The sequence below is a fragment of the Epinephelus lanceolatus genome, chromosome 3, assembly GCF_041903045.1.
Source record: "Epinephelus lanceolatus isolate andai-2023 chromosome 3, ASM4190304v1, whole genome shotgun sequence".
Lineage (NCBI taxonomy): Eukaryota > Metazoa > Chordata > Actinopteri > Perciformes > Serranidae > Epinephelus > Epinephelus lanceolatus.
Window position 1 is genome coordinate 8,417,099 of NC_135736.1, and position 18,841 is coordinate 8,435,939.

The following is an 18,841-nucleotide window of genomic DNA, read 5'->3' on the forward strand; positions in this document are numbered from 1 at the left end:
ATGTTGGGGAAGCTATGAAACAGTAGTTATAAAGTGAAGTACATGATGTCTTTGTTTTGACTTGTAAGAAGTACCATTGTAAATTGCAAACATTATAATTTCCCTCTTTCTCAGCATCCGTACCACTTTAAAATGCCTAAAACGGGTTATCTGAGTTTTGTGATGGTTTGCTTTGTTACAACAGCAGTAACACAGGCTTATTTCTTCCACTATTCATGTAAACTCATAAATGCACAAGTCTTAAACAGTAAACAAATAGTTTATTTCACAATACAATATTCTCTGTAAAACCATTTGAACAAATGAATAAAAAAATACAATATTTTCTTTATAATTCATGTGTTCACAACATTATGTACAATAAGTAAAATTTGTCAACATGGTTGTTGCATATTTCTGAAAAACATCAGAAGCTATATCAAACCTACAAAAATAATGTAGCATCCTGATGAATACAACTGCTACATTTAAATTTGGCACAATGGGTTCAAATAAAAGCAACCAGGAACAGGGTGGAAACAATCGACACGCCTCAAAAGAGAAACCTATATGCTAAAACAAATGCTAAATCTTTACCTGAGTTTGGGAGTCAATATATTAGCAGCTACGCTCTGCTTGGCCTTTAGTAAATGAACAGTTGCAGTATAATGTAGCTGCTAAGACAAAGGAGACTGCTTCAGGACTCTCAGAGGAGGTGTTCTGACTATTAAATGAGGTTGTTCAACCTGTTTAGTGGCTTTTTCATTGTCTATCATCAAGAGTTTCAGTCTCGCCTCCTGGTGAGCAAGACGAACTATAACACTGCAAACAAGAGAGAGAAAAAATTCTCTTCCTTCTCAGCATTTGGTTTTGCGATAACTTCTCTGATTCGATGGCATGCATTAAATGTAGAATTGGCGTCAAATAAAATGCTTAAAGTGTGTCTCAAAAAGGGACGCCATATTACTTAAAATCCTAGAGGGCAACCTCCAAGTAGACAGTATGCCGTCATGATTCTATAACAGTTTCCTAAAATCCTCACATTATTTCTCAAACATGACTCCAGATTAGCAAATACTGACGATTAATGAGGATTAAAAACCAACCAAAACACAGGGATTTTTCATGCTCTTTAACAGACATGAAGATAAATGTAAAGCAAAATGCGCCACAATATAAAACATTTTTAAGTGTAAAATTTACATACATTCTAGCATTACAACTGCATGTGAAGACCTTATTTGTGTTTGACACCTATGCAGTTATCTTTCATAAACAAAAAGAAGAACTATTTTTATTATGATCTGAATCAGGATTAAGATTTTAACAAAAATTAGCCTCAATTTAACAATGATTAAGATTGGGATTAAGTTAAATTTCTGGTGGCCATAAGACCAATGGAAAGAGAGACGGAGAGAGAGTTAATAAAAAAAAAGGACCAAAACTGACTGACAGAAGTACGAAACGAGGTGTACTATACTGTATAAACTGTAGTCAATGTATACGTAGTGTTGTAGAACTATAGAGCGACAGAGAGAGACACAGTGTATGTGTGTTTGTGTGTGCGTGTGTGTGTTGTCCTCCATAGCAGCTTTAGCTTGAATCCAATAAACCAGGTTCCTCTCACTTCAAAAAGACCAACATGAGACCTGGCTTTGGCTCAGTGAACCTGAGAGATAAAGAGATAAGAGAAAAGGTGGGCGACGATGAACAGGTTGTGCACGTGTGTTTTGCATGTGTGAGTGAGTGTGTGTGTGTGTGTGTGTACCTATAGTGCTTGTTGGTGAGGTAGTCTATAACGGCGGGGCGGATGCGGGCCACGCCCCCCTGGCTGTGGTTCCCTCTTCCTGTGATAACAGAAAGCTGAGGTCGACACAGACCCTGCTCACATTCTACACAGAAAGAGGCCAAAGAAGAACAAACACACACACAGTGTATACAGTTAAGAGGTGCACAAACTTTACCAAGGGGGAAGGAACACAACCTTATGCAAACGTACTTGTTAGATATTCTGGTCCCTCACATGATTTAGATGTATGCCACTAAACAGTGTTGTCCCTAGTTTGAGTATAGACTTGAGGCCCACCAATGTTTTCAAACCCACCCAGTATTCACAAAGCTCAGAAACAGAACCAACCTGCAATTATCTCTGTAATCCAGATCTAACCTGTCTGTAAGACTTAGGGCCTATGACCACCTAGCATTTGCTTCATCCTGGCACTTTATTCAAAAAAAGGGCTCCCAGCACTTTTATCAATGACATGCTACACGTGGGTACGATGTCTCTATGACAACAATATCTTGACATTAATGTTAGCTAGGTAGTTTACATAATGCTATGTTAAGAGAGGGTGAACACCAAGTGAACAACAAGTTTGCAACACATATGGTGGTAAAAGTACAACAGCCATAAGCAACAGTTGGTGTTTGGCCATACTTTGTGCAGTATATTATTCATTACCTGTGGCTTTGTCCTGTAAGACCTGGGCCAGATGCTCCAGGGCCTCATCTACATGCAGCCCATGGAGATCCAGGATGTTCCTGGGCAGCAGTGATGAGTTGACCCTCTCAAAAATCTTGACTGCTGCACGGTGATTGGCCTCACGCATCCGCTGGCCATGCAGGTGTCCCTACAAAAAAGGTGATGCAAATCAATTAACCTTGGGCTGATCATTTATTAGTAAAAGAAGAGCTGCACCTTCAAAACAAACAAATGCAGGGAAAGCTGAATAATTACATTTAAATTAACTCCATTTCAATATATCACACCGCCATCCAATATTTCAAAAATACTTACAAAGTGCTTCACGTGTGTAAATGTTGCAGTAAGATACTCAGCTCCTCACCTGCTGTGCGTAAAATGAAGCCACTTGTTTTCGCCCTTGCTTGTAGGCCTCAGCAGCCTTGGAGAAACTCTCCAGCTGTCGGCTCCTCTGCATGCTGGCCTCGGCCCTGAAGTCCTCATACTCTGGGTCCTCCGTATCCTGATAGTCAGGTACGACTGGCTCCAGGGGCTTCTGCCTCTGACAAATTAAATAAAGGACAGAGAAACAGGGTGGAAGAAGTAATCAGTAACTTTTATTTTCTGATGCAGCCTTGCAGATGCACAGTTTACACTGATGTTTTTTACTGCAGATAATAAACTCTAAACTGTTCTGCTTTGTAGCAGTTCAGCCTTTAGTCAGTTTGATGTTTGAATAATGGTACAAGAGTTCTTGTTTTTGTGTGTAATAAAAGAATACTAAAATCTATATGCATTGTAGTAACAAAAAAGGATTTACTAGTTAACGGGGACATAAATGCCGACAGGGAACGCTTAGGAAAACAATTAATGACACAGAGGTCAAGAAATAGACATTACACAGCTATTTCTATAATAGGTCTATAGATTAATAAAGAGATGCATGAGTCTAGATGTATAAATCTAGAAAATAGACCTACACATGAGACTATATAGTGTCTCTCTGCTTGTGTCTGTGAATACCTTCTCCCTCTCCTTGCTGGCTGCTCTGAAGTGGTCGGCGCGAGGAGCCTCTGGGGCGACCACTGTCTTGACGGGCTCCTCGTCCAGTAGAGAGCGAAGAAACAGCTCCGTCTGTGTCAGGCTGTAACTATGCAAACATAGACACATATACAAGATAGTCAGGAATATAGAGCAGTGTTTAAACACATAAGATTTATACATTTTTGTTTGCTACAGAAGAAAAGAGCATGTTTGAATTATCAGCCTTCATCAGTTACATGATGATGATGCATCTCTGTCAAACAAATCAAATGAACTCAGTCTCAAAGTTGTTTTCTCACTTGTGGTCTCTGAAGATGTCCTTGAGGAAATGCCGGTCGATGGTGGGAAAGAGGGAGTACAGCTGGTCCTCTTTCAGCAGGGAGGCTCCATCACGCCGGTCTAGGTCGGCGCGACTTTGTCTGGTCTGAGAGGAAGAAGGTTGGACAGAGGTTAGGATGTGAGACGAATGACATGATTCAATATATAAGTTTGCAGGTACAGTAGGCAGATGTGTTACCTTCTTCACATTCTCCTGCAGAGCCTGCTGCTCTTTTATGATGTCTCTAAGAGACACATGAGGGCGGGACACATTCCAGTGGTCCATGAATGGCATCTGACCACGGGCCTCTGGTTGGCTGTCCAGCGACGCGTAACCATCTGCACCAAACAAGAAACGTGCTGGCTGTGTCCGGTCTCGTGATCCAGATTTGGCCGCCTGTGACTCACCCCAGTGTGCTGAACCTGTACATTCAAAACAAAATATTAAACAAAATGAAGTCATGTCTGAGAAACATTAATCCCAGTAGTATTTCCATGTTTGACTGGGACAATACAGATAATCAGGTGTAATGTTTAAAGGAGATTTTTCTGAATCATCTGAATTGCAGTCCCCAGTGCTGGTTAGGCTTTGAATTCTTAGTCAAACAACCCAACAAACATATGGATGAAGTTTCGATGTGTGCATACAGTATGTGTCTTTGAATGTAACACAGTATTGATCATGTGCTGAGCAAAGGTATGCTGCCATTGGCACTACATGATGCTCCATGGATTTTAAGTTTGTGTCTAAGAATGACTGTGTGTGTGAACTTACTTTCCTGAAGCAAGTGAAAGGAAAGAGTTGCTTGTCTCTGCTTTTCCTGTAAAAGAGAATTCAGGGTAATATATTTACATGGATAGAACTGACTGATGCTGGTAAGTTATGAATGACTACATACTGCATACTCCGATTAATGTTCCCTGTCATGTCGTCTATCACATCAAAATATGGAAACAAACAAACAACTTGAGCCGCATTGGCCATTTTGGTCCTTTGCATCAAGACAGTACATTATTAAAGTCTTCCACCAGTGACGGACTTGTTCTACTTTACAAACGCAGCCTCCCTCTTTCATTCCTTTTACCACCCTCTTAAAAAGGTCGGCGTTGCAATATTTGTGCATGTCCAAAAACCTGTTGATATCCAAGTCTTTCAGAATGTTTTAAAGCAGGTGTTTTTGCCCAAGACCACAAATAAAGGCTTTTCTTTAAGCCATGCATCTCTGCCCCACAGCCTTGCAAACTGTTGGCCAATTGGTTTGTGTACAACTCATCCATGACAACACGTAGAGCTGACCATAAACAGGAAAGAGGCTATGAGTCACAAACTGCAGTAAAACCCCCAACTGAGACGCATATTCTAAATGTGCTGTATACATGTCTAAAGAATGCTCCTAAAATCTAAATAACATCAGCATATTCCCTTTGTCCTAAACAGAAAATGCTACATGCGGAATTAGGGCTGCACATTTAATCAAATATTAATCACGATCACAATTTTGGCTTCCCACAATTCGATGAACATGACCAGCTGTGACATTGACGTTTAATCATAGAAAACTCAGCTGCATATTAAAATCAAGCGCTTCCTTAACAGCCAGACTCTACTTTTGAGGAGCTGTCATGCCGCTACGCGTGCATCCTGCAATGACAGCATGTGAATAACTTTACTGAATGTAATCATATGCAAAGAGTGCATAAGACTTGTGTCTATGCTGCAAAGCAACACAACCAACTTGTTAAGCCGCTCAAAAACTCACCACAATCTGTAATATGATGAATGCATGAAGGCCGAGAAGAATAATGTTGCTATTGTTACCACACCGTTACTGTTACTGTCCTTGTCCGGCGTCAACTCAGACATGACAGTGACGCTGCAGCGTGTCACAGTAACATTACCGTGAACAATGTTAAAAAAAAAGAAAAAAAAAAGAAAAGTTTAATTAAATGTGAAAGTGTGTAAATGTGAAACCCTAAAAACAATGAATAACCGTGAGAAATAATTGTGATCTCAGCATTGATCAGAATAATCATAATTATCATTTTGGCCATAATCGTGCAGCCCTGCTCATAATAAGGCCTAATTTGGAATATCCAAACAAAACCTGCTGTTTACATGACCTCTGTCAAAATCATAATATTGTCCTATTCGGAATAATAGTGGATATTAGCGTGCATGTAAACATAGTCCCTGCCATATGACTTGCAATAAGTATATTTTTGGCCACTTGGGGGCAGCAGAAACAAGCTGTGAACACAACACTGACATACAGAACTCCGAAACAATGAGCTGCAACTCACTATAAAGCTCTGTAGAGCTGCAGATGTGCGTAATAATTCTCTGTGGCTTCATTATTACAAGCAAACCTCTCACACTGTTGTTTGCTAAACTGTTATGATAAACATATTGTTTACAGCTGCTTTAAAAGAGCTCACCTGAATGGTTTCCTTCCACTTCTGGTGGAGCAGTTTAGCCACGTTCAGGTCCATCTGCACTGCATAGTCATCAGTGGAACATGTACCTGAATATTGTGGAGTGGAGGGAACAAATACCCTAATGTTAGTTCTGAGTACCAGGGAAGTATAAAAAACATTTTTTTATTGGTTTGGTTATTGGTTTCTTAATCCCGTTTGATTTCGGCAGTGTGAACCTCTTGTGACCGCATGCCTTTGCTGATGTCGACCCCAGCAGGATACGACCTTATTTCAGATGGCAGAATCTCGAGGGCTATGTATAACATGTTTTACATTATGCAGCAACTGGCCAGTTGTGGACACGTGAAAGAGTTCCAACTTCTGTTAAAGTTATTTTCATTCTTCCAAAAATTACTTCTATTATTTTTGGTGCAGTAGCGTTAAGGCCTGCATCGTCAGCTGAGGATTAAACTTAGTGACTGAGGTAAAAGGTATTCTTCAGTGTGACACCTGTGTGTTGGTTACCTAGGTCTACTCCGACAGGACCAAACAGTTCAGTCAGCTGCAGTGCCAGCTCAGTGGGTAGTTTCAGCTCCACACACTGAATGTCCAGGTGTCCGCTCCTCCTCTCCTCCGCATGCCTCTTTTCCGTCCTCTCCTCCCCCACCTTTTGCTTTGGCTCTCTCTCCATCTCCTCTAGCTCAGCCTGCAGCAGCCGGTGGATCTCATCCATGCTGGCAATCTCCTCCTCAATCTCGATTCCTGACTCTTCAATTATCACTACATCATCTAAGCTTCCACCCCAAGCGCCACCTTCTAGGTCGGCCTCTGATGTTACTTTGTGTTCAGCGTCACCACATCTCTCTCCTTCATTTACTGCAAGAGGCAGATTAGGCTCTGTTTGAGGAGATGTTTTTAAGAGTGAGGTTGTATCAGGATGATCTTTGTTTCTAACTGGAACAGCTGCACCCCCAAAGATTTGCACATCTGTATTACTGGAGTTCTCATCTGATTCACTGACTGTCCCAAAGCTTAACTGCTGAGTCGCCGCCTCCAACCCAGTTGGCTCTCCCTTTGGCCAGTCTTCAGGGTGATGCTTATCTAGGGTGATGCTCATCCTGCCTAAAGCCCCACACAGATGGGATGGGTTCTGCTCATCTTCACCCCTAGCACCACCCTCCTCCTCTTTCTCAACATCATCATCTCTGAAGAACCTCTCTCCAGAGTCCAGCAGCAGGTTGGTGGTCCACTCTAGGTCCTGATGGCATTTGTCATACAGATCTTCCAATGTGTCAAAACTAACCAGTTTAAAATGGCGGCTGAGAATGCGCAGGCTCTCGAGCCGGTCTTGAGTTGCCCCGAGCTCTTTCTCCTCCACCTGTGTGCCTTTCTCGTGCACCACGCGGTAGGGCACCTCTTTTTGGCCAGATGGGTGAACTGCAACTGCTGCAGAGACTGCAGAGGACAGCTCCGGCACAAAGCGAGAAGAGTCTCCAGACAGGACTGTGATGTCGCTGGGGTGGCTGCACGCAGCGACAACTGCATCATCAAGGCTGTCTTGACGATTGAGACGCCAAAGAAGGGCAAAGTCTTGAGGTTCTGTCTGGGTGGGGCTGCCTGTGTCTACCAGAGGAAGTGGGGAAGGAGGCTGCAAGTGTGCCTCAGATTTGGACTCGGTGAACAGGTCAGGCTTAGGGCTAATGTTACAGTTAGGCTCAACATCTGTGTCAGTGCTACTCTGAGTGCTGTCTACACTTTGAGCTGTGTTGTTGGGACATTCAAGGGGATTCAGTGAAGAGTCGGGACAGTTTTGAGTAAAGGTGAGGGCAAGTTTGCACTGTTTCCCTGATCTACGACCCTGACGCTGCTTTCTCTCCTGACTGCCTCCACTGAAAGAACTGCTTTCTGCTTCCACAGAGCCCTCACACACAGGACTCTCACTAATATGACTCCCTTCAGCCTCACCTCTAGTATCTCTGCCAAGCTCTGTGCAGTTATTCCTGCTTGTATCAGTATGAGCAGCAGCAGGCTCTGTACCAACCTCACCTTCAATATTATAGCTTCCCTCTCCATCATGCCATACAGTTGCCTCCAGTGTTTTGGAGACAACTAGTGAGTCAGTAGAAAGAGCTGAGAGGAGATTGGTTGGGTTGGTTGATTTCAGATCCACAGACTCTGTTTCTCTACCAATCTCCAATACATTATCTGTGGTATTACTTGCTTCATTTTCATTTTTAAGTCCCTCCCAATTATCAATCCTCGATTCCCTGACCTTAGAAGAGTCAGCTGGTCTCCAGTCTAACACACAGTCAGGTAATTCACCTCTGCTGCCGTTACCTGGGTTCATGTTTTGTTCCCTCTCATCTATGTTAGATCTACTGCCGACTGACTCCTCAAACCTGCCACCTGCCTCCTTGCCTCTCTCCAGTTCCTCTCCAGAGCTCAGGGAAAGGGAGGATGAATGTGAAGAGCTGGCCTGAATGTCAGCTACTCCTGTTTGAATAAGATCAAGAAGCTTCTGAAACTCTGCCACATTGGGTCCCGACTGCATTGGATTGTCATTAGCTTCCTGAGACACACCTTCATCTTCCTGCCCATTTCCATCTTTATGCCTTTCTCTTCTCCTCACCTGTCGCTGTTCAAGGGACCCTTCACAAGGCCAATCTCCTACAAAATCCAACATCTCAGGCATTTCCATCTCCTCCCCATCCCTCACCATCTCAACCCCTTCTGCCTCCTTTGTCTTTTCTTTCTCCTTCGCCTCACTGTTGGATTGGTTAGTATCTTTCACTAGATCTGCAGGCTCCAACCTGTCAAAGTCAGACCTCCTGCTCGGCCTTTCTCTCTTCACTCTTTGTGCAATAGACTCAGAGAAAGCTACAGGTATTTCTTCCCCACGATGATCTTCGCTCATCACTGATTCCACAATACAGTCGGGGATTCTCTGATCTCCTGTTGGACAATTCAGCTCCAACTGGGCGTCCAACTCAGAATCTAATTCCCCCAAATCCATGTCGTCATCTCCATCGGACATTTCATTGTTCTCCGGAAGTGTTCCAGTTGGTTGGAAATTGAGGGACTCCGTAGATTTGTGGGTGCTGTCTTTTAATATTCCCACTTCGCTGGAGCGACCAATAGAGGACACATCAGGGAGGGAGGAATACAGCTGAGGGCGGGATTTCTTAGATTCCTCAGCCAATCCAGGCTGCCCTACAAGGTCAGGACGAGGTGTTTCAGAAGTCACCAGCCTAGAGAAAACAAGAGAGATTGGAGTGGTGCAATTAACAAAACTAATGATGGTTGCACAATATCAACATCATGTCTGATTTAGCCCAATGATGTTGGATGGTCCATGTTTACTGGATGAGTATAAATCTCATGAGTTTCATTTATTTTAACCACAAAGGGGTTTTTTAATACTAGAATGATCTAAAATTTTGTTGATAAGATAACAAAAGAAATCACTTAAAGGAATCCTTTGTTTTTCTCGCATGCCTACACTGTGAATGAAAAATCCAAATACTAAGAAAATTCTTGATGAGTTGAAGTAAAGGGGGACTGTGTTTACCAACAGCAAAACCATATCACAACATCTGTTTGCAAACTCTAACACACTCTGATTTCCTCAGCTGTATTCTCAATACTTCCTAAACACACACATTTTCGCTAAAACCTTACAGTCTAAAACACAAGTAGTAATACAAGTAGCGCATCGGGGGGCAAGAACATGTATTTAATCTTTGCTTGTGCTTTCAATGGAGTTGCCTAGGCACGCTACACATTTGTGCGTGAGACTGCCTTTGCAGATGTGCTTTATAAAACACTGGATAAATGAGACTTGGATTATAATGAATGAGTTGTGTGAAGCTTTGTAAACAGGAGTCGAATTTAGTTTTGCTGGTGTTAAACTCAAACCCTTTTACTTCAATTCAAGAATGTTCACCGCTTTTGGATTCCTCGATCACTGTGGAGGCATGCAGGAAAAACAAAGATTTCTTCACAAACTCAACATGACACGGGGTGAGTAACTGATATACAAATGGTCATTTGTGGGTGAAGTATTCCTTTACGGCAACAGAGTGTCAGAGAGCCATATATATATGCCAAATTAAATAAATAGATAAATAACATTGAGTATAGGTAAAGTCACCACTAGAAACTAGATACATGGTGGTATTACAGTGAAATGAAAACCAATGATACGTCTGGTATAATGTACTTTGGATTCATCAGTTTTAAGTAAAACTTGTGTATAAAAAAGTGTATAAACATTGTGTACAGGAGCATAGCAACAAATTCTGGGTCCTATGCATAAGCAGTCTCTGTGTCGTCGTCCCCGCCCTTCCTCTCTTGACCTATGTCTCTCTCACAGACCTTCTGAATTTGCTTTCTTTCCCTTTACCTGTTTTCTTTCTTTTCTCTTTTGGAACACTGATTTCCCTTTCATGGGGAAACACATATCAGTAAACGCTGGTGCTCCAGCAGCTTAAGCGGTCACTTTGTGGCTCTAGCTGCAATTAGAGATGAATGAATCCAAGTGCAGGGACGGGCTAAACCATTTTGGTAAGAGAGATGCAAGAGAATTCCACTATTTCTTTTATAGAAAGTTCAGTCTTTCAACTGCTTTATTCAGCCAATTTTAATTTTGTTATGGCACTAATTAGAAATAAAAAATTGCCAGCAAAACCAAACTTTTCATTGCGGGCTTTTTGAGGGCCCCCCTCCCATTGGGGCCATGGGTAATCAGTCCCACTTTTCCCCCTTGTATGACACCCCTTATTGTGCATCCCTTGTCAACAGTCATTAAATTCCACTATTTTAGCTGTAAAATATTTTATATCCATACACATAAGTTCCTAACCCTGCAGACAGATCTGATCTCATCCACAAATCAACACATGCTGTATAGCTTGCAGCTGAGTCAGTGGTAGTTTTGCAGTATTCCACACTGACAGTGTCTTTAAATGTCATATACAGAAAACTTAATTATTTGTCTTTGAGAATATTCATATTGACTCTTAAATTAGCAGCTTTTCCTGATTATGTGAGTCACATTTGGGTCTTCTATGTGAAACAAAGCAGATTCGCTGTCTGCAAGACCAACGTTCAAAGGTGAAACTCACTGTGAATTTCTGTTCGCCAGAAGGAGCTGCTGTTTCATCTCAGGCATTTGTGAACCCATGATGGACTGCACCGTGACGAAGCGCTCATAGCCATTAAGCATGCGTCTGATCCTTTCCGCTGGCACATTGTGTGTGGTGCGTCTGCATATAGAAACACACGTACAAACAGAACAAGATGCAAAAGTGGAATATATAAAATTGTCTCCAATAGTATCTTGCTGGTCACGTGCAAAAAGTTTTACTGCCATTCTACATTAAAAAAAACAGATGCTACTGTAATCCCCCCCTCTCTCTCACCTCTCCAGTTCTCTGGGCTTGTTCTTCCACCAAGTGTCTGGCTCTCTGAACAGCACCTTATATCCATGTTTCAGTGCCTTTAACAAACAGGGGACCAAACATTTACAGTTAAGAACAAAGTTTACACTGTCAGGCCAAATGTTACGTAATCTCACAATGGATTTGTTTCAGAGACTAAATGCTTCTATCAATGTTAATACATAAAGAGGTATAAGGCAAAAGTGTAGTTTAACAGGCAGACAGAGGAGTTCAGACAGAAATTAGCCCTGCATTACAACAAGGATGCATCAGTATGAACATGCTCTTAAGGTACTGGCAAGGCAATGAAATGTGATCCAGGGAGTAGTATTAGTCTTAAAAGGATAGTTCTGATTTTTTGAATTAGGACATTATGGGGTACTTTTCCATAGTCAGAGTATTACATACAGTAGAGGTTAGTCAACACGCCCCCAGTTTGGAGAAGCAGGCTGCAGTCCCACACAGAGGCTAAGCAATGTACTGCTGTGAGCGGGGGCAGCAGCAAAACATGTTTTAGCCGCCTAAAAAAAATCAGTATCAGTTTTAGTGTATGCTATATTGAGAGTATTTTTACCGCTTTATCACTCCGTCAGACTGCCCGTCCCAATGGGTAAGCTGTAAACAGTTCGGTTCCCCATTTTGTTCTCGTCAAAGCCACTAGACTCTAATAATTAAAACAGTAATTTTAGCTCACTGAACAAAGGAGCTGCTGGTCTACCACTGCCTCCATCAGTTCATTAGTTTGTTTTATTGTGTGACTTTGTTGAATCCAAACTAACCATTTTAAATGCCAAAGTCACACAAAAACACAAACAAACTAACTGATGGAGGCCGCAGTAGACCAGCAGCTCCTTTGTTCCGCAATGTTAAATCACTGTTTTTCTCAACGGAGTCTGGCGTTGAAGAGAACAATATAACTGCCTCATGTTCTAGTCGGAAATCACTGTCTGGCATTACGGTAAAGCAGTGAAAATACTCTCAATATAGTGTGCACTTTAAGAGATATTGATTTTTTTTTAGGTGGGAATTTTTTAAGTAGCTAAAATATGTTTTCGTCCCTGTCCACTGCAGTACATTGCTTAGCTTCTGTGTCAAACTCCAGCCTGCTTCTCCAGACTGGGGGCATGCTGACTGACATCAACTGTATGAAATATACTATCTCTGGATAAGTACCTCATACAACCCCACTTCAAAAAATCTGAACTATCCTTTTAATGTGTTTAATGGCTAATGGCTATTTTACAAAACTTGGATGTTATCACTGCAGCAAGTACTAAATCTTTCATCATGCTGCATTTCTTCATGCAGGTGCTGAAGTTGGTCTGATCGTAGCCTAATGTATGACAGTGTTATGTATTAAATGTAATTTAAAAGAACTTTTGTGAGCCTCTCCTCCAGAGCAATTAGTGCTACAGTAGAATCAGTTAGCCCCGTGGCTTGATGCTAACTTTTTTCCCAAGGAGCACATGTGCTCCTAAGTTGAAAAAGTAAGGAACGCACAAAGAACTTTAGGGGCACAATGTAAATTGATCAAATAATGTGTTTTCCGTAATAAACATGATGCAAATAGACATTTACAAACAAAATTATTTAATGAATTTGTATACAAAATGTACAGAAAGGTAAAATCATCAAGTTTTGAAAAAGTATTGCAATTTAATTTTGTCTTTAATGTTATTATCTTATATACATTATCTTTGCAATATGATTATCTTATATAATGTTATTACTATCCGAAAACATTCTCCAGGTCCTCTGAAACTCTGCAGGACTTATTCCCACCCTGCCCAGCAGCGGTACCGTGGTGAACGGTCCCTAACTGCGGGGAGAACGGAGCAGGCTTCCCCGGAGGTTCGCCGCTTTTCCCGGTCCCTCTTCTCCACCAAACTTTGACTTATTCCCACCCAGCCGACAGCCTGGCCGTGGAGAACGGTCCCTAACTGCGGGGAGAACGGAGCAGGCTTCCAGGGAGGTCCGCTGCTTAACCCAGTCCGTCTCCTCCACACTTTGACTTATTTCCCCCCTGCCGACAGTGGGACTTATATTCATTGTGCCAACAGTGGCTTGGAAAACCGCCCATAAACATGTCACATGGGGAAGAGGGAAGAGGGAAGGCGGCTGGAGTTCCTCCAACATTTGCGGTTAGATTATCATATTTTTTTAATGACAAAAATACAGGCTGCTTCGGCTGATTTTTTTAAGCGCACATGTGCCCCTAAATATTTTTTACAGTTCGCACACACCTATATTTAGTCGCAAATGCGAGTGAAACGCTCGCACTGTCGAGCGCTGAGCTGTTACCGTGCTTAGTGTATGTTAGGCAAGCATACTGACCTGAGCCACATAGGGTTTCATTTCCCAGGCTTGCATGTTGGTATTGTCAATGATGATGGGGGTTGCGCCCCTTTCAAAAGCCTCCTTAGCTATAGAACAAAGTTGGCACAAGAGAGACAGCACAAGAAAAACAAACCCTTTGTTATTCTGCACACAGCACTTAAGGGGAAACAATAGCAATCAATTAAATAGATAAAACAATATTTTGACTTTGACTTGCTACTGCTGTATCACTCCTTATCAAAACTGTGTGTTTGTATGCGTGTTGTTTACCTCGTTTATGGTTCCAGTCATGGGCCTCCCCCAGAGCAGTGGGGTCAAACTGATATTTTCCATGGCGAGTGAAGAAGTCGTCAGTGCTCAGTTTAACTCCGCCTGGGTTATGCTCTAACAAGGCTCTGCAGACACATAGAGATAAAGACAGCTTTCAGGTGATGTAACACAGGTTGTGACTGCTGTAGTAAAAGTCTGTGACTCTTGAGCAAGAGCAACAGTGGCTCTTCTAGTGGTTCTAAATTTATCACTGCTTATCTTGATAGAAAACTGCTTTTGCTATTAGTGTTGCACGGTATACCGGTACTAAAATAGTACCGCAGTTCTAGAGTATTCCAAACGGTACTATACTGCATTTGGAAAATACTGGTACTTTGAAATTGATTCAATTCATTAATTTAATTAATTTATTTTACTCATTTATGCACATAAATGCCTTTCTTGTTCCTATTGGAGCAAGTGGTGTGTATGACAACACCTGTATCAACATTCGCAGCTGGCGCATGTGAAAAAAGACAAGAGAGTGTCTGCCTCGCAAAGGGAGATAACACGAGACAACACAAACTTGGTGGAACATTTGAGTTACCAAACCGTGACGTCTGTACTGAGGTACTTACCGAACCATGATTTTTTTGGTACCGTTACACCCCTACTATTTATTGTTTTAAAGGTTTGTATCCAAAAGGACTTTTCCTTAGGAAAAGTACCGAAGAGTATCGAAAAGTATCGAAATTCATATTGGTATTGGTACCGAAACAAAGATTTTGGTATCGTGATAACACTATCTGCTATGAAGTTGTAGTTAATCATCTCACTACTGACATATCTGATCTACGGTATATTTAGATGATGGGATCTTGTTAGGTAGCTATCTGTTAGCAAATCGTCACTGCTCTGACTAAAACATGTCTGATGTGAACATGGCCTACAGGCACTACACACAGAGATTGCAAGTGTATCAATTTCAACAGTAACACTTGTTGCTGTGCTTTAACACTGGCAAGTAAAACAAAATTCTACTGACTCTGCAACAACCAAAGGATTTCAAATTGCAAAAATATCTACTTTGGCTGACTATATGATTAAAAACAATCAGTTAACGTCAAACATGCTTTTTACAAAAGTAAGCAAACTTTATTTAAGACATAAGTTATAAAGACATAAGTTTTAAGACATAAGTTATAAAGTATTTTACGGAAAGAAGTTAATGTTTTAAGTCACCTGTGCACAGTCTCGCATCTAAAGACACCTAAAATACACACAATGAAACACCCAATCTTTTATTCCCTTCCCATGCCTATTTATCAGTATCATCTTGTTTTACTTTTATTTATAGTTGATATTTTATACTTATATTTTATTCCTGTTATGTAGCTTGGGTACAGTGTGACAATAAATGTATTTGTATTACAAAATCAACAAAAAACCAAAGAAAACACCAAAAGACATGCACTCATTTTGCTTTTCTGAGAACACTATTAGCTGTATGTTTAAAAGCTAAATAAGTACTTTCCAAAAACTACTTGTTTCTTATTCTGGCATTATTTGGATGCAAATAGGGGTTTAAATCACAAGTACTGTCACAATATGATATTATATTCAGTTCAGGGCCTGTGATCCATATGAGACAATATCAGTAAATGTTCTCATTGTCTTTTTCTTGGTTGCTTGCCATCATCTGCCTGGCGCTAGGCCGTTAGCACTGTTTAAATGTTTTGGAAGGAGGTGTGCTTGAACGGGGGATGAAGATGTGCCATGGAAATTTCAAAATAAAGTTGTTTCTTAGAGATGACGATCTGTATCAGATTTCACTCTGCATCCATGATATTGGATCACTGATCACTGAATCAATATATCGATACAGATCGATCTCACGTTACACCCCTAGATTCAAACAAGTCTCCACTCTGCTGCCTGAAGCTGTGATGCAACTGCAAAACCGCCCTCCTAAACAACTTGTGCTACTAAAGTGTATTGTTATATAGAGTACCCCAAAAATCTTACTTAGCCATGGTCGACTTGCCAGATCCCGGAGCACCACGTAGCAGAACGAGGACCCTCCCTTCCAAACGATGCCTGCTGTACTGCACAGGAGGATGCGGAGCAGCAGGCAGGGCCCAGGATTTTGGAATAGTAGCAGAAGGTTTGAGAGGTGCTTGGCTGACCGGGCCCTGAATCAGCCAGGGAGAGACATGCCTGGGTTGGCCAGGCCAGTTGGAAGGTGTCTGAGCTACAGGGGTAATGAAGGCTGGCCCCTGGTTCCCATGGATACGAGGAGAAAACACTGGTGCCTGTAGATTCCAGGGTGACGGCATGTAACCTAGAGGCACCTCATTCAACATGTTCACCTTAGATCTTGCTCCTCCAACTACTACTTTAGGGGGCATGACCCCGGCCTTTTCTGAGAGAGCATGCGATGGGTCTTGCTTTTTATACACCTGGAAAGCCGAGGGACGTCCTGAAGCTGCCAGGTCCAAAGGAGGTTTTGGCTTTTCTGCAGGCATCTCTGTCATCAGATGTGTGAAATCCACCATCGACTGCCGCTCTTCAACAGTCCCATCTTCCCAAGTGCTGAGCTGGTCGAGCGGAGAGGAAGGTCCAGAAACATGCTCCACCAGGTCACCTCCAGAGGGCCCTCTAGATCCAGGCTGCAGGCTGGACTGAAGCAGCTCAGGGAGGACCTTCTGTGGGAATGGTGGTGGGGGGAAAGAGGAAAGCGAGGTGCCAGTAGATAAATACTGGCTGCTGCCATGCTCTTCCTTAACGCCTTGTTGTGCGTCCAGTGTCTCCAGCTCCTGATCAACTAGCAGGTCCAGGTCTGCTGTCAGGAGGTTGGTGGAGGGGGGAGAGGAGGGCAGCTGTGATGGATTGGAGGAGTCTGGGTCTGGTCTAGGTTCAGAAAAGTGGCGAGGGCTGAGCAGGGCTGCAGCAGTGCGCTCAAAGCCAGAGACTGGAGAAGGTATAGGGGCTACAACTTCAGCAGCCACAGACAGCTCCAAGAGAGAGTCCATTGCATTTTCAACTAGAACACAAACAGAGAAACCACAGACACCCGGAGTTGATTTAAAAGTCGCGATTACATTTTTCAAAACTTATTTTAACGTAGTTCATGGGAATGTGCATTGATGAGCTCACACAGAACAAAATAAAACATTAAAGTGGTTACAAAAAATGCAGGAAAAAAAAAACAACTAAAAATAAGGGTATGCAAAAGAAGCCTTACTGCAGCAATGCTGTCATCACCATAAACCAATGACGATGAATTTCAGACATACCATTACAGTGACAAGAATAACAACAACACAATTGGTGGTTTCGGAGTTAAGGACATGAGCACTCTCTGGGTAAGTGGTGGTACGGAACCTGGCTGTCCTACTTCTAAACTTCTCAGTCATTTAAATAACTCCTTTCTGTGTAATTTTGTAAACTGTGCCTGACCAGGCAGGACTCTGCAGTCATCTGACCTGGGATTAGCCACTGGGCTTTGGTTGCAGGTTTTCTGTTGTGTCCCCCAGGCTTTGATACAGCATTTTATTCTTCCATCAGCAATGGCAGTTAAAAGTAAAGTGTACACATACAGTACATATATATATTGGGAACGCAGGGACTCGTGGCTTATATAAACAGGCACAACAGGTGGAAGAGGGTGCGTGGGTTGCTGACCCAAGGAATGTAAGGTGCAGTTTCAGATGACTGCTGATACTGTCAATAATACACATGGGACCCCACTACACAGTAACGTTGTAAAATGCTGTTATAGTAACACTGCTAACAAGCTACACAGCTAACTGGTTAGACATATAACACTAAATAGCATTTCCATGAGTCAAAGAGCAGGCTGGATTACCAGTCTTCCGTGTTTAATGCTACCTTTGAAATCACACTCGGATAGCACGATGTATATAACTTCTGGCTCCAGGTGTGAGAACATCTCTTGCATGCTTTTGACGATGTTCTCCTTGACGGAGCTGGGGAGCGAGGTGCTGGATGGAAAGTTGTTCGCCATGGCACCGTCAAATCCCTGAGGTAGTCGGTAGCTGGTGTTGTTGCCGAGGCTTCCCCCCTCTGGCGGTCCGCCGGGGACTCTGGCCGGGCTTTGGCCGTTTTTCTTTCTCCGAGGCATTCCCTATCCGGGCTGTAGCCGCCGGTTGCTCTCGTTAGCGGCTACATGGAGCTAACTAAGTAGCGCTGGAGCTACCAGAGGGTGTCCCGGAGCTGAAACCATGATTCTGTGGAGTAACCAAAGGGCAACAACTCAAGGTTATGATATCTAACAGCACTCCAAGTGGTGGAAATACATCAGAAAGCGTGAATACTGCCAAGTCAGCCAGAGAGGTTAACACCGGAAGTCAAGACAGTGACTTCAAAATAAAAGGTCGCCGTGGCACATGGTGCATGTTGAGACTTGAGTTTACAGCCTGGTCTTTCTGAACAATTCAGCATTTGTGGATTAACCTAACCTTAAACAGAGGTTTTACGTGAGTAAAAGTAGCCATGTAACGATACAAAATAATCATGCATTCAAATCTTACATAGCGCTTCAGAATGAGAAAAATGTGATGTCTCAAAAGTTTTCATA

The 18,841-nt window shown here is 42.4% G+C and overlaps 1 protein-coding gene across 1 annotated transcript; it reads right to left on the reverse strand.

Annotated features, from left to right (window-relative positions):
- Nucleotides 1-240: 240 nt before the first annotated feature.
- On the reverse strand, nucleotides 241-18,580 carry n4bp2 (NEDD4 binding protein 2). The gene is made up of 16 exons (XM_033624567.2): nucleotides 18,133-18,580; nucleotides 16,267-17,284; nucleotides 14,263-14,387; nucleotides 13,990-14,078; nucleotides 11,638-11,714; nucleotides 11,341-11,481; nucleotides 6,743-9,465; nucleotides 6,239-6,324; nucleotides 4,578-4,623; nucleotides 4,002-4,225; nucleotides 3,784-3,908; nucleotides 3,464-3,590; nucleotides 2,826-3,002; nucleotides 2,441-2,609; nucleotides 1,748-1,871; nucleotides 241-1,648 (listed from the first exon to the last, which is right to left on the reverse strand). The coding sequence occupies exons 1-16, from the start codon at nucleotides 18,383-18,385 to the stop codon at nucleotides 1,603-1,605; spliced, it is 5,550 nt and encodes a 1,849-aa protein (XP_033480458.2). The 5' UTR covers nucleotides 18,386-18,580; the 3' UTR covers nucleotides 241-1,602.
- Nucleotides 18,581-18,841: the final 261 nt, after the last annotated feature.